The sequence below is a fragment of the Neoarius graeffei genome, chromosome 19, assembly GCF_027579695.1.
Source record: "Neoarius graeffei isolate fNeoGra1 chromosome 19, fNeoGra1.pri, whole genome shotgun sequence".
Classification (NCBI taxonomy): domain Eukaryota; kingdom Metazoa; phylum Chordata; class Actinopteri; order Siluriformes; family Ariidae; genus Neoarius; species Neoarius graeffei.
In genome coordinates, this window is record NC_083587.1 from 23391285 (window position 1) to 23413071 (window position 21787).

The 21787-nt window shown below is 41.9% G+C and overlaps 1 protein-coding gene across 2 annotated transcripts; it reads left to right on the forward strand.

The window, feature by feature from the left end:
- Positions 1 to 510: 510 nt before the first annotated feature.
- On the forward strand, positions 511 to 21352 carry acaa1 (acetyl-CoA acyltransferase 1). 2 transcript variants are annotated; one of them, XM_060899880.1, is made up of 12 exons: positions 511 to 734; positions 7070 to 7163; positions 10948 to 11005; positions 11101 to 11180; positions 11299 to 11341; positions 14961 to 15059; positions 15155 to 15235; positions 17850 to 18040; positions 19116 to 19295; positions 19498 to 19553; positions 19638 to 19783; positions 19865 to 21352. In XM_060899880.1, the coding sequence occupies exons 1-12, from the start codon at positions 582 to 584 to the stop codon at positions 19938 to 19940; spliced, it is 1257 nt and encodes a 418-aa protein (XP_060755863.1). In that variant the 5' UTR covers positions 511 to 581; the 3' UTR covers positions 19941 to 21352. The 2 variants fall into 2 exon arrangements, with proteins under 2 accessions (XP_060755863.1, XP_060755862.1); XM_060899879.1 differs by lacking the exon at positions 511 to 734 and adding an exon at positions 1424 to 1606.
- The last annotated feature ends 435 nt before the right edge of the window (positions 21353 to 21787 follow it).

The following is a 21787-nucleotide window of genomic DNA, read 5'->3' on the forward strand; positions in this document are numbered from 1 at the left end:
ACGCGGACATGGGGAGAACATGCAAACTCCACACAGAAAGGCCCTCGCCGGCCACGGGGCTCGAACCCGGACCTTCTTGCTGTGAGGCGACAGCGCTAACCACTACACCACCGTGCCGCTGGATATATCATTTTGAAGCTAAAAGATTTCTCTGTCTAGTGATACCATTTATATATGTTGTCAAAATATATTGTATTTTATGCCAAAGAATACATCCAAGTGGTGGAATGGCACTTTAAGATGTGTAAAATACTCAAGACAAAGACAAGGTCTTAAGAGAATAGTTGAAGCAGCCAAAAAGGTTTTCTCTTTAGAGACCCTACTGGGGGAGCCTAGATCAAGGCATATCACTAATGCAGTAACAACTTTTATTAAAGACACTAAGATAGCTGATCGCATTTAATCTTATCGGGTTTTTTTAAAGAAATAATGTCCGCGTAATTACACCCCAGTCCAGTAGTTGGCGGTAATACACTATGTTTGTCAACTGCCATACAACTTAACAGAAGAAGAAGAGGAGACCCCAGCGCGAGAGAAGGTTAAAGTCCTGGAGTCGTTGGCTTCCGGTCCCTCAGACAGACATGAACAGACTCAGGCTGCTTTCCTGCCATTTGTCACCGTCACGCGCGGAATTTCATCCGTGTGGCGCGCGCGCTCCAGCTGAGCCTCAGGATGTGGTGGTGGTTCACGGCTTAAGGACCGCAGTGGGGAGGGCGGGGCGGGGCTCCTTCAAGGTGGGTGTGTGGGTGTTCAGGGGGTGGGCGATATGTCAAAAGTATCATTTCGTGATACATTAATGTTAAAGAATAAATTATGACATTTGTATGTAAAAATAAGACATAATTATGATTACCTTTAATGAATCTACACAAAATAGCCCATAATACTGAAGTAGGGGGAAAATCAATATATAGACCCCTTACACTGACGTCACCCTTAACCGGAAGTAAACAGACCCTGCGCCATTTTGGAAGACCAACAAACTCGTGATTAGGGGATGTGGATGGAAAGTGTGGTGTATGTGGTTCTATTGAGACTGTGGAGCATACAATTGAACATTGTGTCAAGTTTGAGCAGGAGAGGCAGCACCTCATCCTTGGATTACAGTCAGAAAGTGTGCCTTTTAATGTAAAAGCAATTTTGCAGAGGAACTCAAGCGAGATGTGCTTTAAGCATTTATTTCACTTTATGGAAGTCACTGGACTGATTAGAAGAATATAATGGATTCTCTCATTTCTTTCACTCTTTCTTTACTTTTTTTAATTTTCTTTATTATTATAATAATAATAATATATATTTTTTATTTAATTATTATTTTGTTTATAGTAGAGATAGTTTACACCCAGACTCACACTCCATTTCGGTAGGTGGCGGTAATGCTTCCAAAAAGTTGTTTGCCAACCGCCAATTAAAAGAAGAAGAAGTGATTAGGGGAAAATAACAACGGCAGCGGTATGTGAACCCACGAGAATAAAGTGGAGTGGCAAACGACTTAAACAAACAAATCTGAGCTGTTTTATTTATGATTTATTGGCCCAACAGTAGACTTGAAAGAAAACTGTGGATATAATGGATAAGTCTGTGCATGATCTGCGGACACTTTGAGGTAAGCAAGCGCAAGAAATTCAGATTTAAAACATGCTAAATTGGCCCCGAGTTGATAACTGTATGAGGAGCAAGCCTCCCAGACTTCTACAATTTAATAATAATAATTTAGGATGTTTGGGGCTTGCTCGCTGCTGCCAGGTTGGTTGTTGAGTAGCCTGACTGTTTTTTTTTTCTTGCGTGTGGTATCATTGTTGACGCGAGGTTGTTTTTTGAACATGCCAATGCGGACACGATTTCCCCTGATGAGTTATGACTTCAGACGTGATGCGTGTGTGGAGGTGTGGAGTCCGCGTGATATGTGCGTAAGATAGACTTCTCATGTGTTTGGAGATCCGCGCTCCGAGACAAGCGCAAGCACACACACCCCCAAGGGAAAAAAGGGCCCCCGAAAATATCGGCATAGTTCGAACACTGGGTGTAAACAACAAATAGTTTACAATGTCTGGGTAGCAAACAGATGGCAGAATTGGTGTCCGGTCCTCCTTATGTTTCCATTCTCCCTTGCCCCGAGTCTTATCATATGGGTCAAACCCATCAATCACAGCCAGGTTCTCCACATGCCGTGCCCTTTCTGCAGCTGGTAATGTACTCACATAACCCGAATTATCATCCATCGTGTCACTTTACTCTCGCTCGTACTTTGTTTTATATTGTGAGTGCATGTACTTGGTCTTCCAATATGGCGCCTAACAAAATCTCGCGGCGCGGTGACGTCATGTGAAAGGGGTCTATATGTCAGCTGGGAGCCTATCCCGGCTGACTACGGGCGAAAGGCAGGGTACACCCTGGACAAGTCGCCAGGTCATCACAGGGCTGACACATAGGCTACGTTCACACTGCAGGCTGAAGTGACTCAAATCCGATCTTTTCGCCCATATGTGACCTGTATCCGATCTTTTATTGACAATATGAACGACACAGATCCGATTTTTTCAAATCCGACCCAGGCCGTTTGGATATGTGGTCCTAATTCCGATTCCTATCCGCTCTTTTCATATGCGACTTCAGTCTGAACCGCCAGGTCGCATTCATCCGACTTACACGTCATCAACAAGCCACAAACGTCACTATTCTGCGCTGAAGTAGGCGGCGGGTCTCTCAAAGTTACAACAACATGGCGCATAATCACGGGCGCAGATAGAGGGGGGGACGAGTCATATTTAAATTCACCTCGTTCGGTCCCCCCTACTTATAGGGAGGAAAAAACGTCTATGCTGTCTTTCTTTGCATAAGGCAAACCTCACGGAAAAATCAAAAGACTAATTACCATTCGGTTTATTGAGGTGCACAGCAGTGTATACATATAGTTGCAACAACTCACATAAAACAAAACAAAGACTGATATTCGGTTGGTTGAGCTGCGCAGACTGCACAGGTTGCGAGCTCGAGCTTGGTTGCTATGGTTACTAACAACAAGTTTGACAGGCATGTTGGGGTTGGTTTGCTGGCAGCTTTGTCCCCCCCCAGTTCAAAAAACGTACCTGCGCCCCTGCGCATGACATCAATGCGAGGGACGCTTCGGGCTGTGAAGGTTCTGAATCTTCTCAATGGAAGGACGCAGAGGTTAGGGAGCTGATTTCCATTTGGGGGGGATGCAGCTATTCAAGCTAGATTGGATGAGTCATACCGCAACCGGGTGGTTTTACTTCCGTAAACACTGGCCATGCTCACTGCGTGTGACGTCGTCGTATCCTGCAATGCGCATGCGGAACACTTCTTTAGGTCGCTTTTCGTTCATACTGAGGATCACATACAAGTCGCATATATTTGTTAATGTGAACGACCTCACAAAAAAATCGGATTTCACAAAAAAATCAGAATTGAGCATTAAGCCTTGCAGTGTGAACGTAGCGATAGACACAGACAATCATTCACACTCACATTCACACCTACGCTCAATTTAGAGTCACGAGTTAACCTAACCTGCATGTCTTTGGACTGTGGGGGAAACCGGAGCACCCGGAGGAAACCCACGCGGACACGGGGAGAACATGCAAACTCCGCACAGAAAGGCCCTCGCCGGACACGGGGCTCGAACCTGGACCTTCTTGCTGTGAGGCGACAGCGCTAACCACTACACCACCGTGCTGCCTTGCAAAAATGTATTAACCAAAAAAAATCCAAAATTTTAAATTTGATCCAGTCAGTTGATGGCAGCATGGTGGTATAGTGGTTAGCACTGTCGCCTCACAGCAAGAAGGTCCGGGTTCAAGCCCAGTGGCCGGCGAGGGCCTTTCTGTGTGGAGTTTGCATGTTCTCCCCGTGTCTGCATGGGTTTCCTCGACAGTCCAAAGACATGCAGGTTAGGTTAACTGGTGACTCTAAGGCTGCGTTTACATTAGACCGTATCTGGCTTGTTTTCTTCGCGGATGCACTGTCCGTTTACATTAAACCGCCAGGAAACGGGAATCCGCCAGCGTCCACGTATTCAATCCAGATCGTGTCTGGTCCGGTGCTGTGTAAACATTCAGAATACGCGGATACGCTGTGCTGAGCTCTAGCTGGCGTCTCATTGGACAACGTCACTGTGACATCCACCTTCCTGATTCGCTGGCGTTGGTCATGTGACGCGACTGCTGAAAAACGGCGCGGACTTCCACCTTGTATCACCTTTCATTAAAGAGTATAAAAGTATGAAAATACTGCAAATACTGATGCAAATACTGCCCATTGTGTAGTTATGATTGTCTTTAGGCTTGCCATCCTTCCACTTGCAAGTGGTAAGTGATATGCGCTGGGATCACACACACAGCGGCTCAGTCCCGAATCACTGCTTGTGCACTTCACTCGCGCGCTCTGTGAGCTGCGCAGGGCCGGAGTGCGCACCCTCCAGAGGGCACTCGCTGTTCAGGGCGGAGTGATTTGGAGCGCAGGATGCCTGCGGAGCCGAGCGTATCCGTGTATTGGTGTTGCTGTGTGCACGCAAATCGTGTATTGGTGTTGCTGTGTGCACACTAATCGTTTTAAAAACGTTAATCTGATGATCCGCTGATACGGTCTAATGTAAACATGGGCTAAATTGACTGTAGGTGTGAATGTGAGTGTGAATGGTTGTCTGTGTCAGCCCTGCGATGACCTGGCGACTTGTCCAGGGTGTACCCCGCCTCTTGCCCGTAGTCAGCTGGGATAGGCTCCAGCTTGCCTGCGACCCTGTAGGACAGGATAAAGCGGCTACAGATAATGGATGGATTAATAATAATAATAATAGGCAGCACGGTGGTGTAGTGGTTAGCGCTGTCGCATCACAGCAAGAAGGTCCTGGGTTCGATCCCAGTGGCCAACGAGGGCCTTTCTGTGTGGAGTTTGCATGTTCTCCCCGTGTCTGCATGGGTTTCCTCGACAGTCCAAAGACATGCAGGTTAGGTTAACTGGTGACTCTAAATTGACCGTAGGTGTGAATGTGAGTGTGAATGGTTGTCTGTGTCTATGTGTCAGCCCTGTGATGACCTGGCGACTTGTCCAGGGTGTACCCCGCCTTTCGCCCGTAGTCAGCTGGGATGGGCTCCAGCTTGCCTGCGACCCTGTAGAAGGATAAAAGCGGCTAGAGATAATGAGATGAGATGAGATGAGATGTCAAACATTTGAAACTGAATTATTCATCCCCTCAAGTTGATACACATTTAAATCCAATTCCAGCTGCATGTCTACTGTGATATGTCTCTGGATCTGACCAGGTTGTAACACAACAACGCAAAATATGGAAACGTTCAAGGGGGTGAATACTTCAGGGCTCGACATTAAGGACTGCCCGATTGCCTGGGGAAAGTGAAACATGCATTCGGGCAAGTGGAATATGTCCCCGACATGCCCGACTGGGCAAGTTGGAATGAGCATATATTACAAACTAGCACCACAAAAATTAGATTTTGACCTTTTATTTCAATTCCTAAAAGCGTCCTTCACTACGTATCCACCATTACGTCTTGGCTGTTTTCTTCGTCTCGGTTTCATTTACTGCTTTGCAAGTTATTTTATATATACCTCCTGCTGTTGTAGTATGGTACGCGTACTGTTTGTAGACCCCTTGTGCATGACGTCATGCATCACGTGATAATTACACCGTCTTTCATGCAAGCAAGGCTTAATCTGTCTTCAATATGGTTAATTTTTGCGCCGTTTTTGCTTGTTCAGAGAACTAGATAAAGGGCATTACCGTCTCCTTGCTATCAAAAAAAATGTTAACAAATAGAAGCAAATGCTTCAAGAACAATGAGGAAATGAGTGATTAAAGAATACGAGGAGAGGAGCTCAGCCTGAAAACTCCAGAGAAATTCATGATTATATTTAAAATGTATTTTACAAAAACAGAAAGTCGGAAGTGAGGATGGAAGAGTTTGCTTAAGAATCTCGTTTTATTTTATTTTATTTTTGTTCGCATTCGAGTTAGCGCCTTCATGAGTGTTTGATTTTCTTACGGGGAAGCCGCTTCCTTATTCGACACAGAAAACCCAGATTGGTTTCAAACAACTCAGCCATAAAAAACTCAACAAAAAAGTGACATGCGTGATAAATCCTGAAAGAACAGAACAGATTAAGAGCAGAGAGAGCTGGAGCTTTGTTTCTGTTATCAGAGGAACATAGTTCTGTGCAAAATTATATATAAATATATATATGTTTTTAATATCATCCACCTCTAGGTTTAAAAAACAAAACCACGCTGCGTCATGACAGACCGGCTGTACTGATTCAGTTACAGGTTGCCAGGTCTGTATAAAACACCCACAAAACTACACACTAAACAATAATTTTAAACTCAAACATTATCCTGTCTGTCATGACGCAGTGTGGGTTTTTTTTTTGTATAAATATTCTCAAACACCATACTTTTCAAAAGTCTTGGCACCCTATTGTTTTCTTCATACAAACTTTGTTATAGATTTCTATTTTATGATTTCTACATTATCGAGTAATGAACCTACAGTCTGAGAGAGTTCTACACAGACACACTGAATTTTACAACAGCTGCATGCATGTGAAATGGAAATAAATCGACTAAGGCAGGAAAAACTATTTTGGATAAAATTATTATTGTCTGTTACAAGTAAAAGTAAAAAGTAACTATTAACCAAACTTAATAATAAACCTAATCAATAACTAAAATTCAACTCAATGTGTGATCTTCATTTTATGTTGAAATTCACAACTATTCTATGGTTTTCCAAAAAAAAAAAGCAGTACTCGCAAAATAGGGGGCAAGTGGAAATGAACCCGGACTTTCCCCCCAGGGCAAGTGGGTTTAAAAGTTAATGTCGAGCCCTGCACTTATGAAAAACGACTGTATATGTATATCCAAACATCTGATCTGAACATCCCACAAAGTCCCATTAAATCCACTCACTTTTTGGTGTTGGCCAAAGCCAAGAGAACACCGTTCCCTGTGTGAAACATGGTGGTGGTAGCATTATATATATATATGTATGTATATATGATTTTTGGTCTTTGTTGTGGTGATACCCTGCAGGACACGACCCCAGACGAGCTGCTGAGTGCAGTGTTAACAGCAGTGCTGAGAGATGTGAGACTGTCCCCAGATAAACTCGGGGACATGTGTGTTGGTGAGTCACGACTTCATGAGATTAATACCCCGTTTTTTTCAGAGTCCAGCAGTGTTTCCCCAGCACTGACTCACCGTATTCATGTCAACGGTTTATTGAAGGATAAGTGGGTGTGTTAGAGCAGGGACATAACTACAGTTAGTTGATCTATATTTTTTGGTGTATGAACAGTAATGAAATTTTACGTAGACTCACTTTGAAATAAACAGCTTTGTAAATTAGAACATTGCTTAATTCCGGCTGCTTGGTCCAGTTGGCTAATATATTGAAATAGTGCAGCTCTTGCATTTCCGGCATCCATAAGTACCAGTGTTGTAGTCGAGTCACTAAACCTTGAGTCCGAGTCCAATCTCGAGTCCCCGGTGTTCAAGTCTGAGTCATTAAAAAAATTCGAGTCGAGTCCACTATTGATTCGAGTCGAGTCCAAGTCCAAGATTCCAACTGCACCATTTGACGGTGGCTGTTTTAGCGCCATTAACATTAGTTTGTTCCTGAACATGATGTATGAACAGGTGAATGTGCTTCTCTTTGTCAGGGAGTGCAAAGTATTCTGTCAGAGATGGTTGGGAGATGGATGTAAGTGCAGAAGGTGTGTTTATTAATCCAAGTGAAGATGGTAAATAATCCAGAACGGCAGGCAAAATTGTGAAACAGGCAATAGGTCGAGCGAGGCACAAACAGGCTATCGTAGACTCGGCAGAATCAAAGACGAGAAACAGGAAATCAGGGATCAGGAAACCAAACAAGGAAATAAGGCTCAGTAATGTGTCAGCAGTGTAACTCAATACTTTGCAAAGTAAGTGTGTTTTCACAGTTTTTAGATAGGCGCGCTGATTGCGCCTTAATCCTGTGCAAGTGCGAGTCGTTTACGGCGCGCGCACTGTCCGGAGTGTGCCTGAGAGTCGATTTGATGCACGCGCCAAGGCACGCAGGTGTGACACTCTTACACAAAAGTGGTATAAAAACTAATGTAGATGTCTTGAAGTTCTAACTTTCTTTCCGAGAAACGTCTCCAACATGAGAGCGAAGTGGAGGAAGAAGCGCATGCGCAGGCTGAAGCGCAAAAGGAGAAAGATGAGGCAGCGGTCCAAGTAAACTGCAGCCTGTCTGCTGCAGCTGAGATCCTGTTCATCTTGGGTTCCCTTTGAGCCTTATGGAAAGGTCCAACCTTAGGAAGGGGTGCTGTCCATGGACTGAAGCCAGTCAGGTGTGATGGAGGAAGCTTTTGTTTCCAGGCTGTCCAGATGGATGCTGGTCTTGACCTTTTGGACTTTCCAGTCTTTCCAGTGCAGCATTTTTTTTTGTTAATACAGTTTCAATAAAAAGTTTGGTTTGGAAAAAAAAAACCTAATGTAGATATAAATATCTTGTGCCAAATTATTATGGCATGTTACAAAAAATAAAGAAAAAAATCCGAGTCCTCGTCTCCAATTTACGAGTCCGAATGCAGTTAATGCACGAGTCCTTAAAATTAGGACTCAGACTTGAGTTTGAGTCCTGGACTCGAATACTACAAGCCTGATAAGTACAGTGACACAACAGCTTGTCCCTTTTTTTTTTAAAGCTATTTCTCTAAGTATTATATCTGTATTTGCATAAGACCCTGTACTACACTACCGTTCAAAAGTTTGGGGTCGCTTTGAAATGTCGTTATTTTTGAAAGAAAAGCACTGTTCTCATCAATGAGGATCACTTTAAACTAATCAGAAATCCACTCTATACATTGCTAATGTGGTAAATGACTATTCTAGCTGCAAATGTCTGGTTTTTGGTGCAATATCTCCATAGGTGTATAGAGGCCCATTTCCAGCAACTCTCACTCCAGTGTTCTAATGGTACAATGTGTTTGCTCATTGCCTCAGAAGGCTAATGGATGATTAGAAAACCTTTGTACAATCATGTTAGCACAGCTGAAAACAGTTGAGCTCTTTAGAGAAGCTATAAAACTGACCTTCCTTTGAGCAGATTAAGGCTACATCCACACGACAACGGCAACGAGATGTTCTTTAAAAATATATCGCGTCCAAATGGGCAACGATCAGTAAAATATCAGGTCCATATGGCAACGCAACGCTTGCTGAAAACGATGCAATACACATGCCACACCTCTAGGGGCGCTGTAAGATGGTCCCTTCGGAGACCCCAGAACAATAGAAGAAGTAAGGACGCATGCGCATAAACTATTATGCGCGAGACTTCATATTAGCCACAAAGTCAGAAAAATCTGTTCGTAAAATTACATTATAATGACCAAATACAATGAAAAGTATTTTTCCAGTCTCACCTGTGAAAGGTAATCCCATGTGATCTCGTTTGGACGGCAAACCTGTTGGTACAGTTAAACGCAGCTAATCTTTATTCTCTGCTTTGACCTATCCAAAATGGCGGCGAGGATGACGTATGATTCTACGCGGAAGGCGGCGTCTTTAATGGTCCGGAATAAATTGAATGCTACACGTTGATGGATTAATTTGTTGTTTCTCACCTGTGAAAGGTAATCCCATGTGATCCCGTTTGGACAGTAAACCTGTTGGTACAGTTAAAGGCAGCACATGAATCTTTATTCTCCGCTTTGACCTATCCAATATGGCGGCGAGGATGACGTATGATTCTACGCGGAAGGCGGCGTCTTTAATGGTCCGGAATAAATTGAATGCTACACGTTGATGGATTAATTTGCTCCTCTACGCCCTTTTTGAGGAATGTACTGTAGGACTAAAACCAACATCTGAAGAGGTGAGATCGCTCCTTTTTTCCCCTATTTTTGCTGGCGGGATTGACTCTGCCCTAAGGGCAGAGTCTCTCTCTCGCTCTCTCTCTCTCTCTCTCTCTCTCTCTCTCTCTCTCTCTCTCTCACTTTGCACCATTTACACAATAAATATTCGCAGTGAAAATATTTTGTAAGCGCGTTTCATGAACCAAGTTATAGGATTTGTTGACAACTCGCATCGCAATGAGATCATCATTGGCACTACTGGTGTTAAGAATCAGACCATTTTATAAATGAATATTTTGCTGTAGAGCTGCAGTGTTTGTACAATTGCATGTTTTTGCTTCACTATTACTGTCACTATTCTGCTTCTTGCATTACTACTGTGAACTAACACTGAACATAATAATAATAATATCCAAGCTCGTGTTTCACTCTCACTAGTGCTCTGTAAGGCTTTTTCCTGGTGATATTCGTTACACTTCTACCCGGCGTGAAGCACTCACAGTCATGTGGTTGTGACGTCATCGTAAACAAATCCGTTCTACTCATCCAGACGACTTCACAACGGCAACGTTGCCAGATCTTTCCACTCTGGAACCCGTTCTCAAAAAGATTGCGTTTTGGGCACCCAAAACGCCGGTGTCGTGTGGACGCCAGGCCGAAACGATAAGCAATTGTATTGGAGTCACCTGAATCCGTTGCCGTGTGGACAGGGCCTGAGTTTCTGGAGCATCACATTTGTGGGGTCGATTAAATGGTCAAAATAGCCAGAAAAATGTCTTGACTATATTTTCTGTTCATTTTACAACTTATGGTGGTAAATAAAAGTGTGACTTTTCATGGAAAACACAAAATTGTCTGGGTGACCCCAAACTTTTGAACGGTAGTGTATATACTTTATATAAAATAGGTATTTTATTACCTTCAACATTATGGATGCATGACGACGCATACACTTTGGAGCCTTTGTGTTAAATTTACTTTGTATTAAATAACTCAAAATGTTCTTAATGTACTGAGTCATGATGCTACTTGTGTGTACTCTGAAATCTGTTGGCTTTCATCCTGTAGGTAATGTGTTACAGCCCGGTGCAGGAGCTCTGATGGCCCGAATTGCACAATTCATGAGGTCTGACGATGTACAATATAAATTCATACTGATTTGCAGGTAGCTTATAATAATAGTTTTAATAGCAGCTCATACTGTATATCTCTGATTTCTAGTGGCTTTCCAGAAACGGTGCCTGTGTACACGGTAAACCGTCAGTGTTCATCTGGACTGCAAGCGCTTTTTAACATCGCAGGTGAGAATTCAGCTCCAGAGGTAAATCCAAGCGTAAATCTGTCATGTCTTTGTGTTATAGGTGAACGTGAAGGCATGAGCTGTTATAACGACAAACTTTGTTTTTTGTTTTTTTTAAGGTGGTATCAGGAACGGATTTTATGATATGGGCCTTGCATGTGGGTTAGTATTTCTTAACGACATATATTATTTGCGAGTTATTCTATTGACAGCACTGAATAAACGTCCGAGTTTATAAAATTAACTCGGAAGATGCTTTATGTTTAATTTACATATTAAATAAATGATTATGAGTGAACATAATGCTTTATTCTTTACTCACACCACAGCGCTGATGAATTCTCGTCAGAAAAAAAATGTTGAAATTGTTCATTTTGTCTTAACAGCAGCTCTGACAGGACAGTAGTGCAAATTTATTAGGCATTTTTGGAAAGAGTCAGCATTTTGTAACAGTCAGGGCTAACGCTGTAATTTTAGGTTTTCTGATAGAGGAAAGTTTTCAGGACAGGAAGGCTTTTTTTTTTTAAGAAAATGAGGGTCTGATGAGGGATAAAAGTGACAAGGATTTTTAAAAATAACTAACACGTATTTAATAATTTGCTAAATTGCTGTGGTGAAAGAGGAATAAAACACAGTATGATTTGCTGTTATAGGGAATTAAATCATCTTTACAGTAACCCTGTTTCACACTGGGCCACATCACACAACTCCTCTGAACAGTCACTAAAGTTTTGGCGCGTTTCTTTTTTTCTTAAAGAAACAATTATTTTAATGGATGCAAATGAGCTTCAGTGGAACTTATACAGTTAGGTCCATATATATTTGGACACTGACACAAATTGTTTTTTTACCTGTTTACTGAAACATATTCAGGTTATAGTTATATAATGGACATAACGTCCAGACTTTCAGCTTTCATTTGAGGGTATCCACATTCAAATTGGATGAAGGGTTTAGGAGTTTCAGCTCCTTAACATGTGCCACCATGTTTTTAAAGGGACCAAAAGTAATTGGACAATTGACTCAAAGGCTATTTCATGGGCAGGTGCGGGCAATTCCTTCGTTATGTCATTCTCAATTAAGCAGATAAAAGGCCTGGAGTTGATTTGAGGTGTGGTGCTTGCATTTGGAAGATTTTGCTGTGAAGAAAACATGCGGTCAAAGGAGCGCTCCATGCAGGTGAAACAAGCCATCCTTAAGCTGCGAAAACAGGAAAAAAAACATCCGAGAAATTGCTACAATATAGACCCCTTCGCAGTAAACGTCATTCATACATAAGAGGAAATTGCACGCGCAGCCTGGACCCAAAAAAGACTCAGCGACGGTAGAGACGAGAAGAAATATTTGGAAGAAATGCCTAGTTGTTGTCGGGTGTCAGAATCGTAGCAGTGATGGGGTTAAAATATACAGAATTCCAGCAGGATCTCACCCATTCCAAAAAAATCGCCAACGTCTATGACTACAAGCCATCAAACGTGTAGACTGGGATGAAAGCACTATCAAAAATGCGCGGGTTTGCAGCGCCCACTTCATCACAGGTAAGATCAAGCTATTTATTAAATCTTTCTTTTTTTATTCTTTCTCATCTTCGTTTATTGATGTAGCAAAATACTTTGGTAACGTTTGTCTGATTAGCTGGGTCATAGTTACACAGTGTAATGAATATTGTTAGCATGTTAACTTAGCTTTGCATGCAGTTTTGTTTGTAGGAGAGCTCTCGCTTGACTCAAGCAGTCCAGATTTTGTGCCATCATTATTTGCGTATGCCGAAAATCACAATTTTAAAGCAAGGATGGAAAGGTAAAATTGTGTGCCCTCGCTCTAAATGCCAACTTACGTTGACTGCTCTAACCTAGCTCCCGCCCCGTTCAGTTTCATTTCTGCTCTCTGCCTCTCGCTTTTTACGCAGCTCTGATTTCTCTTAGCTGCACTCTTTACACTATCATTCCTTTCATGCCATTACCTCCTGCAAATTGCTGTTCAGTGTTGGTATTTGCTGTTGTAGCTAAAGCCACATTGCCATCACATCACTGGCATAATTTGATTAAAACAAAATGAATATGAATGTCCCATTGTTAATCAAGTTGTAGTCTCGCTGTAACCAGAATGTTGATGGCAGGCTACTTTTGTAAATATTTTTTTTTTTTTTGAGTTTGACATTTTTTGTAAATAGTATGACTGCCTTCAGGTATCAGAGGAAAACTTACTAACATCGTCCGTCCACTCTTTAATTAAATACGGATCCGGTAGGCGATGTCCACTTGTTAGAGTTAACTTATTTATGTAGCATTCTCGATCTTGTAACGATAATTGTTTTGCATAATCTGACAGCTCATAATGCCGGTCTATGGGCAGCGCCATTGTTTCTGAATCCAGGCTGCGCGCGCATCCTGGCAATGGTCGGTTTGTTTACAAACATGTGAAGGGGTCTATTAGGAGTGGCAAAATCTACAGTTTGGTACATCCTGAGAAAGAAAGAAAGCACTAGTGAACTGAAAGCACTGGTGAATGCAAAAAGACCTGGGCGCCCACAGAAGACAACAGTGGTGGATGATCGCAGAATAATTTCCATGGTGAAGAGAAACCCCTTCACAACAGCCAACCAAGTGAACAACACTCTCCAGGAGGTAGGCGTATCAATATCCAAATCTACCATAAAGAGAAGACTGCATGAAAGTAAATACAGAGGGTTCACTGCACGGTGCAAGCCACTCATAAGCCTCAAGAATAAAAAGGCTAGATTGGACTTTGCTAAAAAACATCTAAAAAAAAACAGCACAGTTCTGGAAGAACATTCTTTGGACAGATGAAACCAAGATCAACCTCTACCAGAATGATGGAAAGAAAAAAGTATGGCGAAGGGGTGGTACAGCTCATGATCCAAAGCATACCACATCATCTGTAAAACACGGCGGAGGCAGTGTGATGGCTTGGGCATGCATGGCTGCCAGTGGCACTGGGTCACTAGTGTTTATTGATGATGTGAGACAGGACAGAAGCAGCCGGATGAATTCTGAGGTATTCAGAGACGTACTGTGTGCTCAAATCCAGCCAAACTGATTGGTCGGCGTTTCATAATACAGATGGACAATGACCCGAAACATAAAGCCAAAGCAACCCAGGAGTTTATTAAAGCAAAGAAGTGGAATATTCTTGAATGGCCAAGTCAGTCACCTGATCTCAACCCAATTGAGCATGCATTTCACTTGTTAAAGACTAAACTTCAGACAGAAAGGCCCACAAACAAACAGCAACTGAAAACCGCTGCAGTAAAGGCCTGGCAGAGCATTAAAAAGGAGGAAACACAGCGTCTGGTGATGTCTATGAGTTCAAGACTTCAGGCAGTCATTGCCAACAAAGGGTTTTCAACCAAGTATTAGAAATGAACATTTTATTTACAATTATTTAATTTGTCCAATTACTTTTGAGCCCCTGAAATGAAGGGATTGTGTTTAAAAAATGCTTTAGTTCCTCACATTTTTATGCAATCATTTTGTTCAACCCACTGAATTAAAGCTGAAAGTCTGAACTTCAACTGCATCTGAATTGTTTTGTTCAAAATTCATTGTGGTAATGTACAGAACCAAAATTAGAAAAATGTTGTCTCTGTCCAAATATTTATGGACCAAACTGTATATAACTTAAGCTGAGATCAAAAGTAGAATTATACTTATTTACCTTTGTAACTTTAAGCAGAATAGTGATTTAATCAAAATGACTCGACTCTAAGAGCTTTTAACTTTCATTTCTGTGTGTGTGTGTTTTGTGTGTGTGTGCGCAGGGTGGAGAGCATGTCTCTGCGTTCTGTTGGAAACCCAGGAGATCTCAGCTCTAAACTGATGGACAATGAGAAGGCCAGAGAGTGTCTCATCCCCATGGGGTAAAGCTGCTCCTGCAGCACTTGCACCCGAGTGTCCTGTTATAGCACGGAAAAGCTGAGTTTATCACCTGCTGCCTTTTTTTTTTAATACGCAGAATCACCTCCGAGAATGTTGCAGAGAGATACGGCGTGACCAGAGAGAAGCAGGATTCATTTGCTTGCAGCTCTCAGCACAAGTATGATTATCAGTATATTTGAAAATATGTGAAGTCTCAGCGGCGGCACGGTGGTGTAGTGGTTAGCGCTGTCGCCTCACAGCAAGAAGGTCCGGGTTCAAGCCCCGTGGCCGGCGAGGGCCTTTCTGTGCGGAGTTTGCATGTTCTCCCCGTGTCCGCATGGGTTTCCCCCACAGTCCAAAGACATGCAGGTTAGGTTAACTGGTGACTCTAAATTGACCGTACAGTGGTGCTTGAAAGTTTGTGAACCCTTTAGAATTTTCTATATTTCTGCATAAATATGAACTAAAACATCATCAGATTTTCACACAAGTCCTAAAAGTAGATAAAGAGAACCCAGTTAAACAAGTGAGACAAAAATATTATACTTGGTCATTTATTTATTGAGGAAAATGATCCAATATTACATATCTGTGAGTGGCAAAAAGTATGTGAACCTTTGCTTTCAGTATCTGGTGTGACCCCCTTGTGCAGCAATAACTGCAACTAAACATGTCCAGTAACCATTGATCAATCCTGCACACCGGCTTGGAAGAATTTTAGCTCATTCCTCTGTACAGAACAGCTTCAACTCTGGGATGTTGGTGGGTTTCCTCACACGAACTGCTCATTTCAGGTCCTTCCACAACATTTCCATTGGATTAAGGTCAGGACTTTGACTTGGCCATTCCAAAACATTAACTTTATTCTTCTTTAACCATTCTTTGGTAGAACGACTTGTGTGCTTAGGGTCGTTGTCTTGCTGCATGACCCACCTTCTCTTGAGAGTCAGTTCATGGACAGATGTCCTGACATTTTCCTTTAGAATTCGCTGGTATAATTCAGAATTCATTGTTCCATCAATGATGGCAAGCCGTCCTGGCCCAGATGCAGCAAAACAGGCCCAAACCATGATACTACCACCACCATGTTTCACAGATGGGATAAGGTTCTTATGCTGGAATGCAGTGTTTTCCTTTCTCCAAACATAACGCTTCTCATTTAAACCAAAAAGTTCTATTTTGGTCTCATCCATCCACAAAACATTTTTCCAATAGCCTTCTGGCTTGTCCACGTGATCTTTAGCAAACTGCAGATGAGCAGCAATGTTCTTTTTGGAGAGCAGTGGCTTTCTCCTTGCAACCCTGCCATGCACACCATTGTTGTTCAGTGTTCTCCTGATGGTGGACTCATGAACATTAACATTAGCCAATGTGAGAGAGGCCTTCAGTTACTTAGAAGTTACCCTGGGGTCCTTTGTGACCTCGCCGACTATTACACGCCTTGCTCTTGGAGTGATTTTTGTTGGTCGACCACTCCTGGGGAGGGGAACAATGGTCTTGAATTTCCTCCATTTGTACACAATCTGTCTGACTGTGGATTGGTGGAGTCCAAACTCTTTAGAGATGGTTTTGTAACCTTTTCCAACCTGATGAGCATCAAGAACGCTTTTTCTGAGGTCCTCAGAAATCTCCTTTGTTCGTGCCATGATACACTTCCACAAAGATGTGTTGTGAAGATCAGACTTTGATAGATCCCTGTTCTTTAAATAAAACAGGGTGCCCACTCACACCTGATTGTCATCCCATTCGATTGAAAACACCTGACTCTAATAATTTCACCTTCAAATTAACTGCTAATCCTAGAGGTTCACATACTTTTGCCACTCACAGATATGTAATATTGGATCATTTTCCTCAACAAATAAATGACCAAGTATAATATTTTTGTCTCACTTGTTTAACTGGGTTCTCTTTATCTACTTTTAGGACTTGTGTGAAAATCTGATGATGTTTTAGGTCATATTTATGCAGAAATAAAGAAAATTCTAAAGGGTTCACAAACTTTCAAACACCAGTGTAGGTGTGAATGTGAGTGTGAATGGTTGTCTGTGTCTATGTGTCAGCCCTGTGATGACCTGGCGACTTGTCCAGGGTGTACCCCGCCTTTCACCCGTAGTCAGCTGGGATAGGCTCCAGCTTGCCTGCGACCCTGTAGAACAGGATAAAGCGGCTAGAGATAATGAGATGAGATGAGGTCTCAGCATCAGCCTCCACACACACCATGAATACATTATGAAGCACCCTAATAATCGCAAGCTCTGAATATCACTCGTCGAATGTGTTAATTCATTTTGTTTATTTTCACAAAGGGTGCCAATAATTCTGAAATTGCTTGTACATACTGTATATACTAGAAGTGGGATGCTATGAAGAATTCAGCATAATAACTGCATTTATCATCATGATACATGCTAAAACACTTTTTAATCGGTCATATATTGTGTAATTTTCACATTATTATTATTTTTTTAAAGTGTTTCCTATAACAGGACGTCCCAACATTTTATTGCTCCTATACCACAGCGTTTTGCCAAGGGTTACAGGTTTTACCAGTTAAAGAGCGATGCGTACATTTTATCCATTTATGCTTACATTTATGGAACAGGTCCTGTTACCTGTTATCACTTAGGCTGTAGTAGGTATAAAGATTCATTTCTTCACCAACCTGTCTTTGAAGATAAGACCAAAAAAAAAAAATCTGCTTGCCATGTTACAGAGAAGCAGGAACAGCGCCGTGGGGTTTAAATGTAGGTCACGCCAATATTTTTTTTCATTCTTGTCTTCCTGTTCAGGGCAGCTCAGGCTCAGAAACAGGGTCTATTCATGCAGGAGATTGTTCCAGTTACCACCAAGTTTGTGGATGAGAATGGAACCGAGCGCACCATCACGGTCACCAAGGACGATGGCATCCGGCCAGGCACCACCATGGCAGGTCTGGCTAAACTGCGCCCTGCGTTCAAGGAGGACGGCAGCACCACGGCAGGTGGGTATGAGTGAGGTAATTCAGCACAGCTGGATTACTGCTGATATTCCATCATTTAGTGATCTGTGTATAATATATATATATATGAGTGATTCCACGCTTATGGGTACTGAAATGGGGACATGAACTTATTTTTAAAAATTCACCTAAAACCATTTCTTTTTTTTACCATCAGGTCACAAAACATGTAATCTTTAATGAATGATATGTTAAGAGATAATTTTAATTTTCTGAGATGTAATAAAAACATATTTATATGCCAAAGTCAGAACGTAACAGAAGTGTTGTGGACATATATATTCTCAATTTTAATACTTTTTGAAACATAGGAAGGTGATGTTTTAGCAAATATAATTAATAAACATGTGTAGTAGAATAAACATACACATTCTTTCAATAAGATTAACATGGTATAGAGCTAGATTGTAATTAATTTGTAACAGACGCGAGATGGACAATCGTAACAGAAGTAATGTAACAGACATCATTTTGGAACTCATAGGCTTGACTTTGGCATATAAATATGTTTTTATTACATCTCAGAAAATTAAAGTTATCTTTTAACATATCATTCATTAAAGATTACATGTTTTGTGACCTGATGGTAAAAAAAAGAAATGGTTTTAGGTGAATAAGTTCATGTCCCCAGTTCAGTACCCATAAGCGTGGAATCACTCATATATATTCAGGGGTGATAGCGTTCCGGCGCCGCGCCGGATTTCCGGCGTACCATGGCTGGGGAAAAAAAAATCTAGTTCGCCCATTGTCCTGTGTCATTCTGAGATGCGCAGATAGACAGTAAAGGGAATTCGGAATTCCCTTTACTGTCTATCTGCACATCTCAGAATGACACAGGACAATGGGCGAACTAGATTTTTTTTTTTTTTTTCCCCAGCCACGGTACGCCGGAAATCCGGCGCGGTGCCGGAACGCTATCACCCGTGTGTGTGTGTGTTTATATATATATATATATATATATATATATATATATATATATATATATATATATATATATATATATACACACACACACACACACACACACACACAAGTAATGTATAAAATTTGTGTGTAGGTAATGCCAGTCAGGTGAGCGACGGAGCAGCAGCTGTGCTGATGGGCCGCAGGTCTGTGGTAGACGCTCTTGGTCTGCCGGTGTTAGGAATTCTGAGAGCCGGTGCTGTGGTGGGTGTTCCTCCAGATGTGATGGGTATCGGGCCAGCCTACGCGATTCCGGCTGCCCTGAAGAAGGCAGGTAGGTGGATACTGCAGCTCTGTGGAGTTACTCAGAACTCTTTCCTTACACACAGTGAAATTCTGATGTATATGAGATATGTCTCTCTTTTGCGTCGAGCTATGCTCTTCAGAGAACACAAGCTAAATTTCAGTCTCATGATCTCGGCTACGTCTCTGCTTTCGGAATAGATTCAGTCACGTTCAAATGTTTCCGCCTTCAGGTCTGACTCTCGATGATATTGATATCTTTGAGATCAATGAAGCCTTTGCTAGTCAGGTAAGCAGATTTCTGAAACATCCTAACTCTACATTCCATGCATTTTTTGCTGAAAAACTTAAAAAATGTGCTTTTGAACCACAGGCAGTTTACTGTGTAGAGAAATTGGGCATCCCGATGGAGAAAGTGAACCCCAATGGTGGTGCCATCGCTCTGGGTCACCCGCTGGGCTGTACAGGTGCTCGCCAGGTTGTGACCTTACTCAACGAACTCAAGCGCAGGGGCAGGAGGTGAATATGCTGCTCTGGCTTCTCCGTTGTTATTTTGGAATTATACAGCGTATGGAGTAAACATCTGGTTGGTTCTTTCAGAGCCTACGGCGTGGTGTCTATGTGCATTGGAACCGGCGTGGGAGCCGCTGCAGTCTTCGAGTATCCCGGACCTTGAAGAAGATTGTAGTTCGATACAGTGTGATGAGAAGCTTGGAAAAGAAGCATGTTGTGATCAGGAAGATGATGTGGGGAATTGCTAACTCTAATTAAACACACAGATAAGAATTCAGACTCTCCTGCTTTAGTCAGAGTGAATAAGACTCTGTAGAAGACTGAAACTACTTCTATAAATACACAGTGATCAGTAAGTAAAAATTGTAATGCTAAAGGAGTAATTAGGAGTGGGAGAAAAGCAACAAGTAGCTAACAGAAAATAATGGAAGTCTAGGACGGGGCAGCCATCTTGGACATCCAGAAGCAATTTTTATCCCCCGCTGGCTGAAAGGCCCGAAGGGGGGTTATGTCGTGGCGATGTCCGTCTCTCCCTCCCTCCAGAGAAAGGGTGCTCACCTTCTGAAATCAACTCCTCTCACAATTTTTGGAGGAATTTCATGAAACTTGGCAGGATTCTGTGTTATAAGTCAGTAATACGCATATTGTAATTTCGTTAAACCGGACCACATTTTACCAGAGTTACAGCCCTTGATTAACAACCTTGCACTTTCACAATTTCATGAAGGTGTGTTTGCCTTCTGACATCAACTCCTCTCACGCTTTTTGGATGAATTTCTTGAAGCTTGGCAAAAGGCCTTGTTATATGACGGTAATACGCATATTGCGATTTAATTTCGTTTGTGAAAATTTGACCAGAGTTTTGACCCTTGATTAAATAACTTTGACAATTTCATGAAGGTGTACGTTCTTCTGAAATTAACTCCTCTCACAATTTGTGGAGGAATTTCACCAAACTTGGCAAAAGGCTTTGTTATATGACAGTTATACGCATATTCAAATTTTGTTTAATTTGGGCAAAGTTTACCAGCGTTACGCCCTTGATTATTAACAAACTTGTACATTGGCAATTTCCTCCTTCCTGGGAAGGGTACTCACCTTCTGAAATCAACTCGGGTCGAAATTAAGCATGTACCGACGGACATGGGCAAGTCATTCTCATACTCGGGCAACAATAAAATTATCACTAGTTGTCCGTCGGACAACTGTGTTTGAATGTCTATTTTACCAATAAAAATTAAGTTGTTGTGATTCCTAACAGAAACAGAACGAAAACTTTATTTTTCCCGTCTTCTCTTTCGTTTGTCCTTGACTTTGGTTCGTTGCGGTAGTTGACGCTTCCATTCGCGAGATGGCGCTACATGATATTATGATTATTCACACGAGGCGCCACTGTCACGTAGGCTAGAACGAACGACGCGTCTTTTTGGACTGATTTTTAATTCTGATTTGATCAGTTACACTTGACCATGATGACATGATGTTTTCTGACTGTTTAACATGTTTAATAGAAGACACTAGTAGTTATACCGAGTTGTTTTACTGTTCATCATGATGAAATAAACACCAAACACATATGAGTGTTATAACTTTATTTCTATCAATCAGTAATCAAACAATGGCAAAACAAGTTGAAATAATTTATTGCATACTCTATAATATACATCCAGATTGCTTTTTATGCAAATTACTTACCCAGTCAGCCTGCAAAAAAGTAGGGCAACTGATACATGCATGCGGGCAAGTAAATTTTTGGGGTTGGTTGCCCTGAGGGCAAGTACATTCAAAAGTTAATTTCGACCCTTGAGACTCTTCTCAATTCTTGGAGGAATTTCATGAAACTTGGCAGGATTCTTTGTTATATGTCGGTAATACGCATATTGCAATTTCGTTCAATTCAGTCGCATTTTACCAGAGTTATGGCCAAGTTGCCAGTGGGGGATATTGTGCTCTCAGAGCACTCTTGTCCTTAGTGTTCTGTAGCCTAAAGAATTTACAGCCTAAAAACTA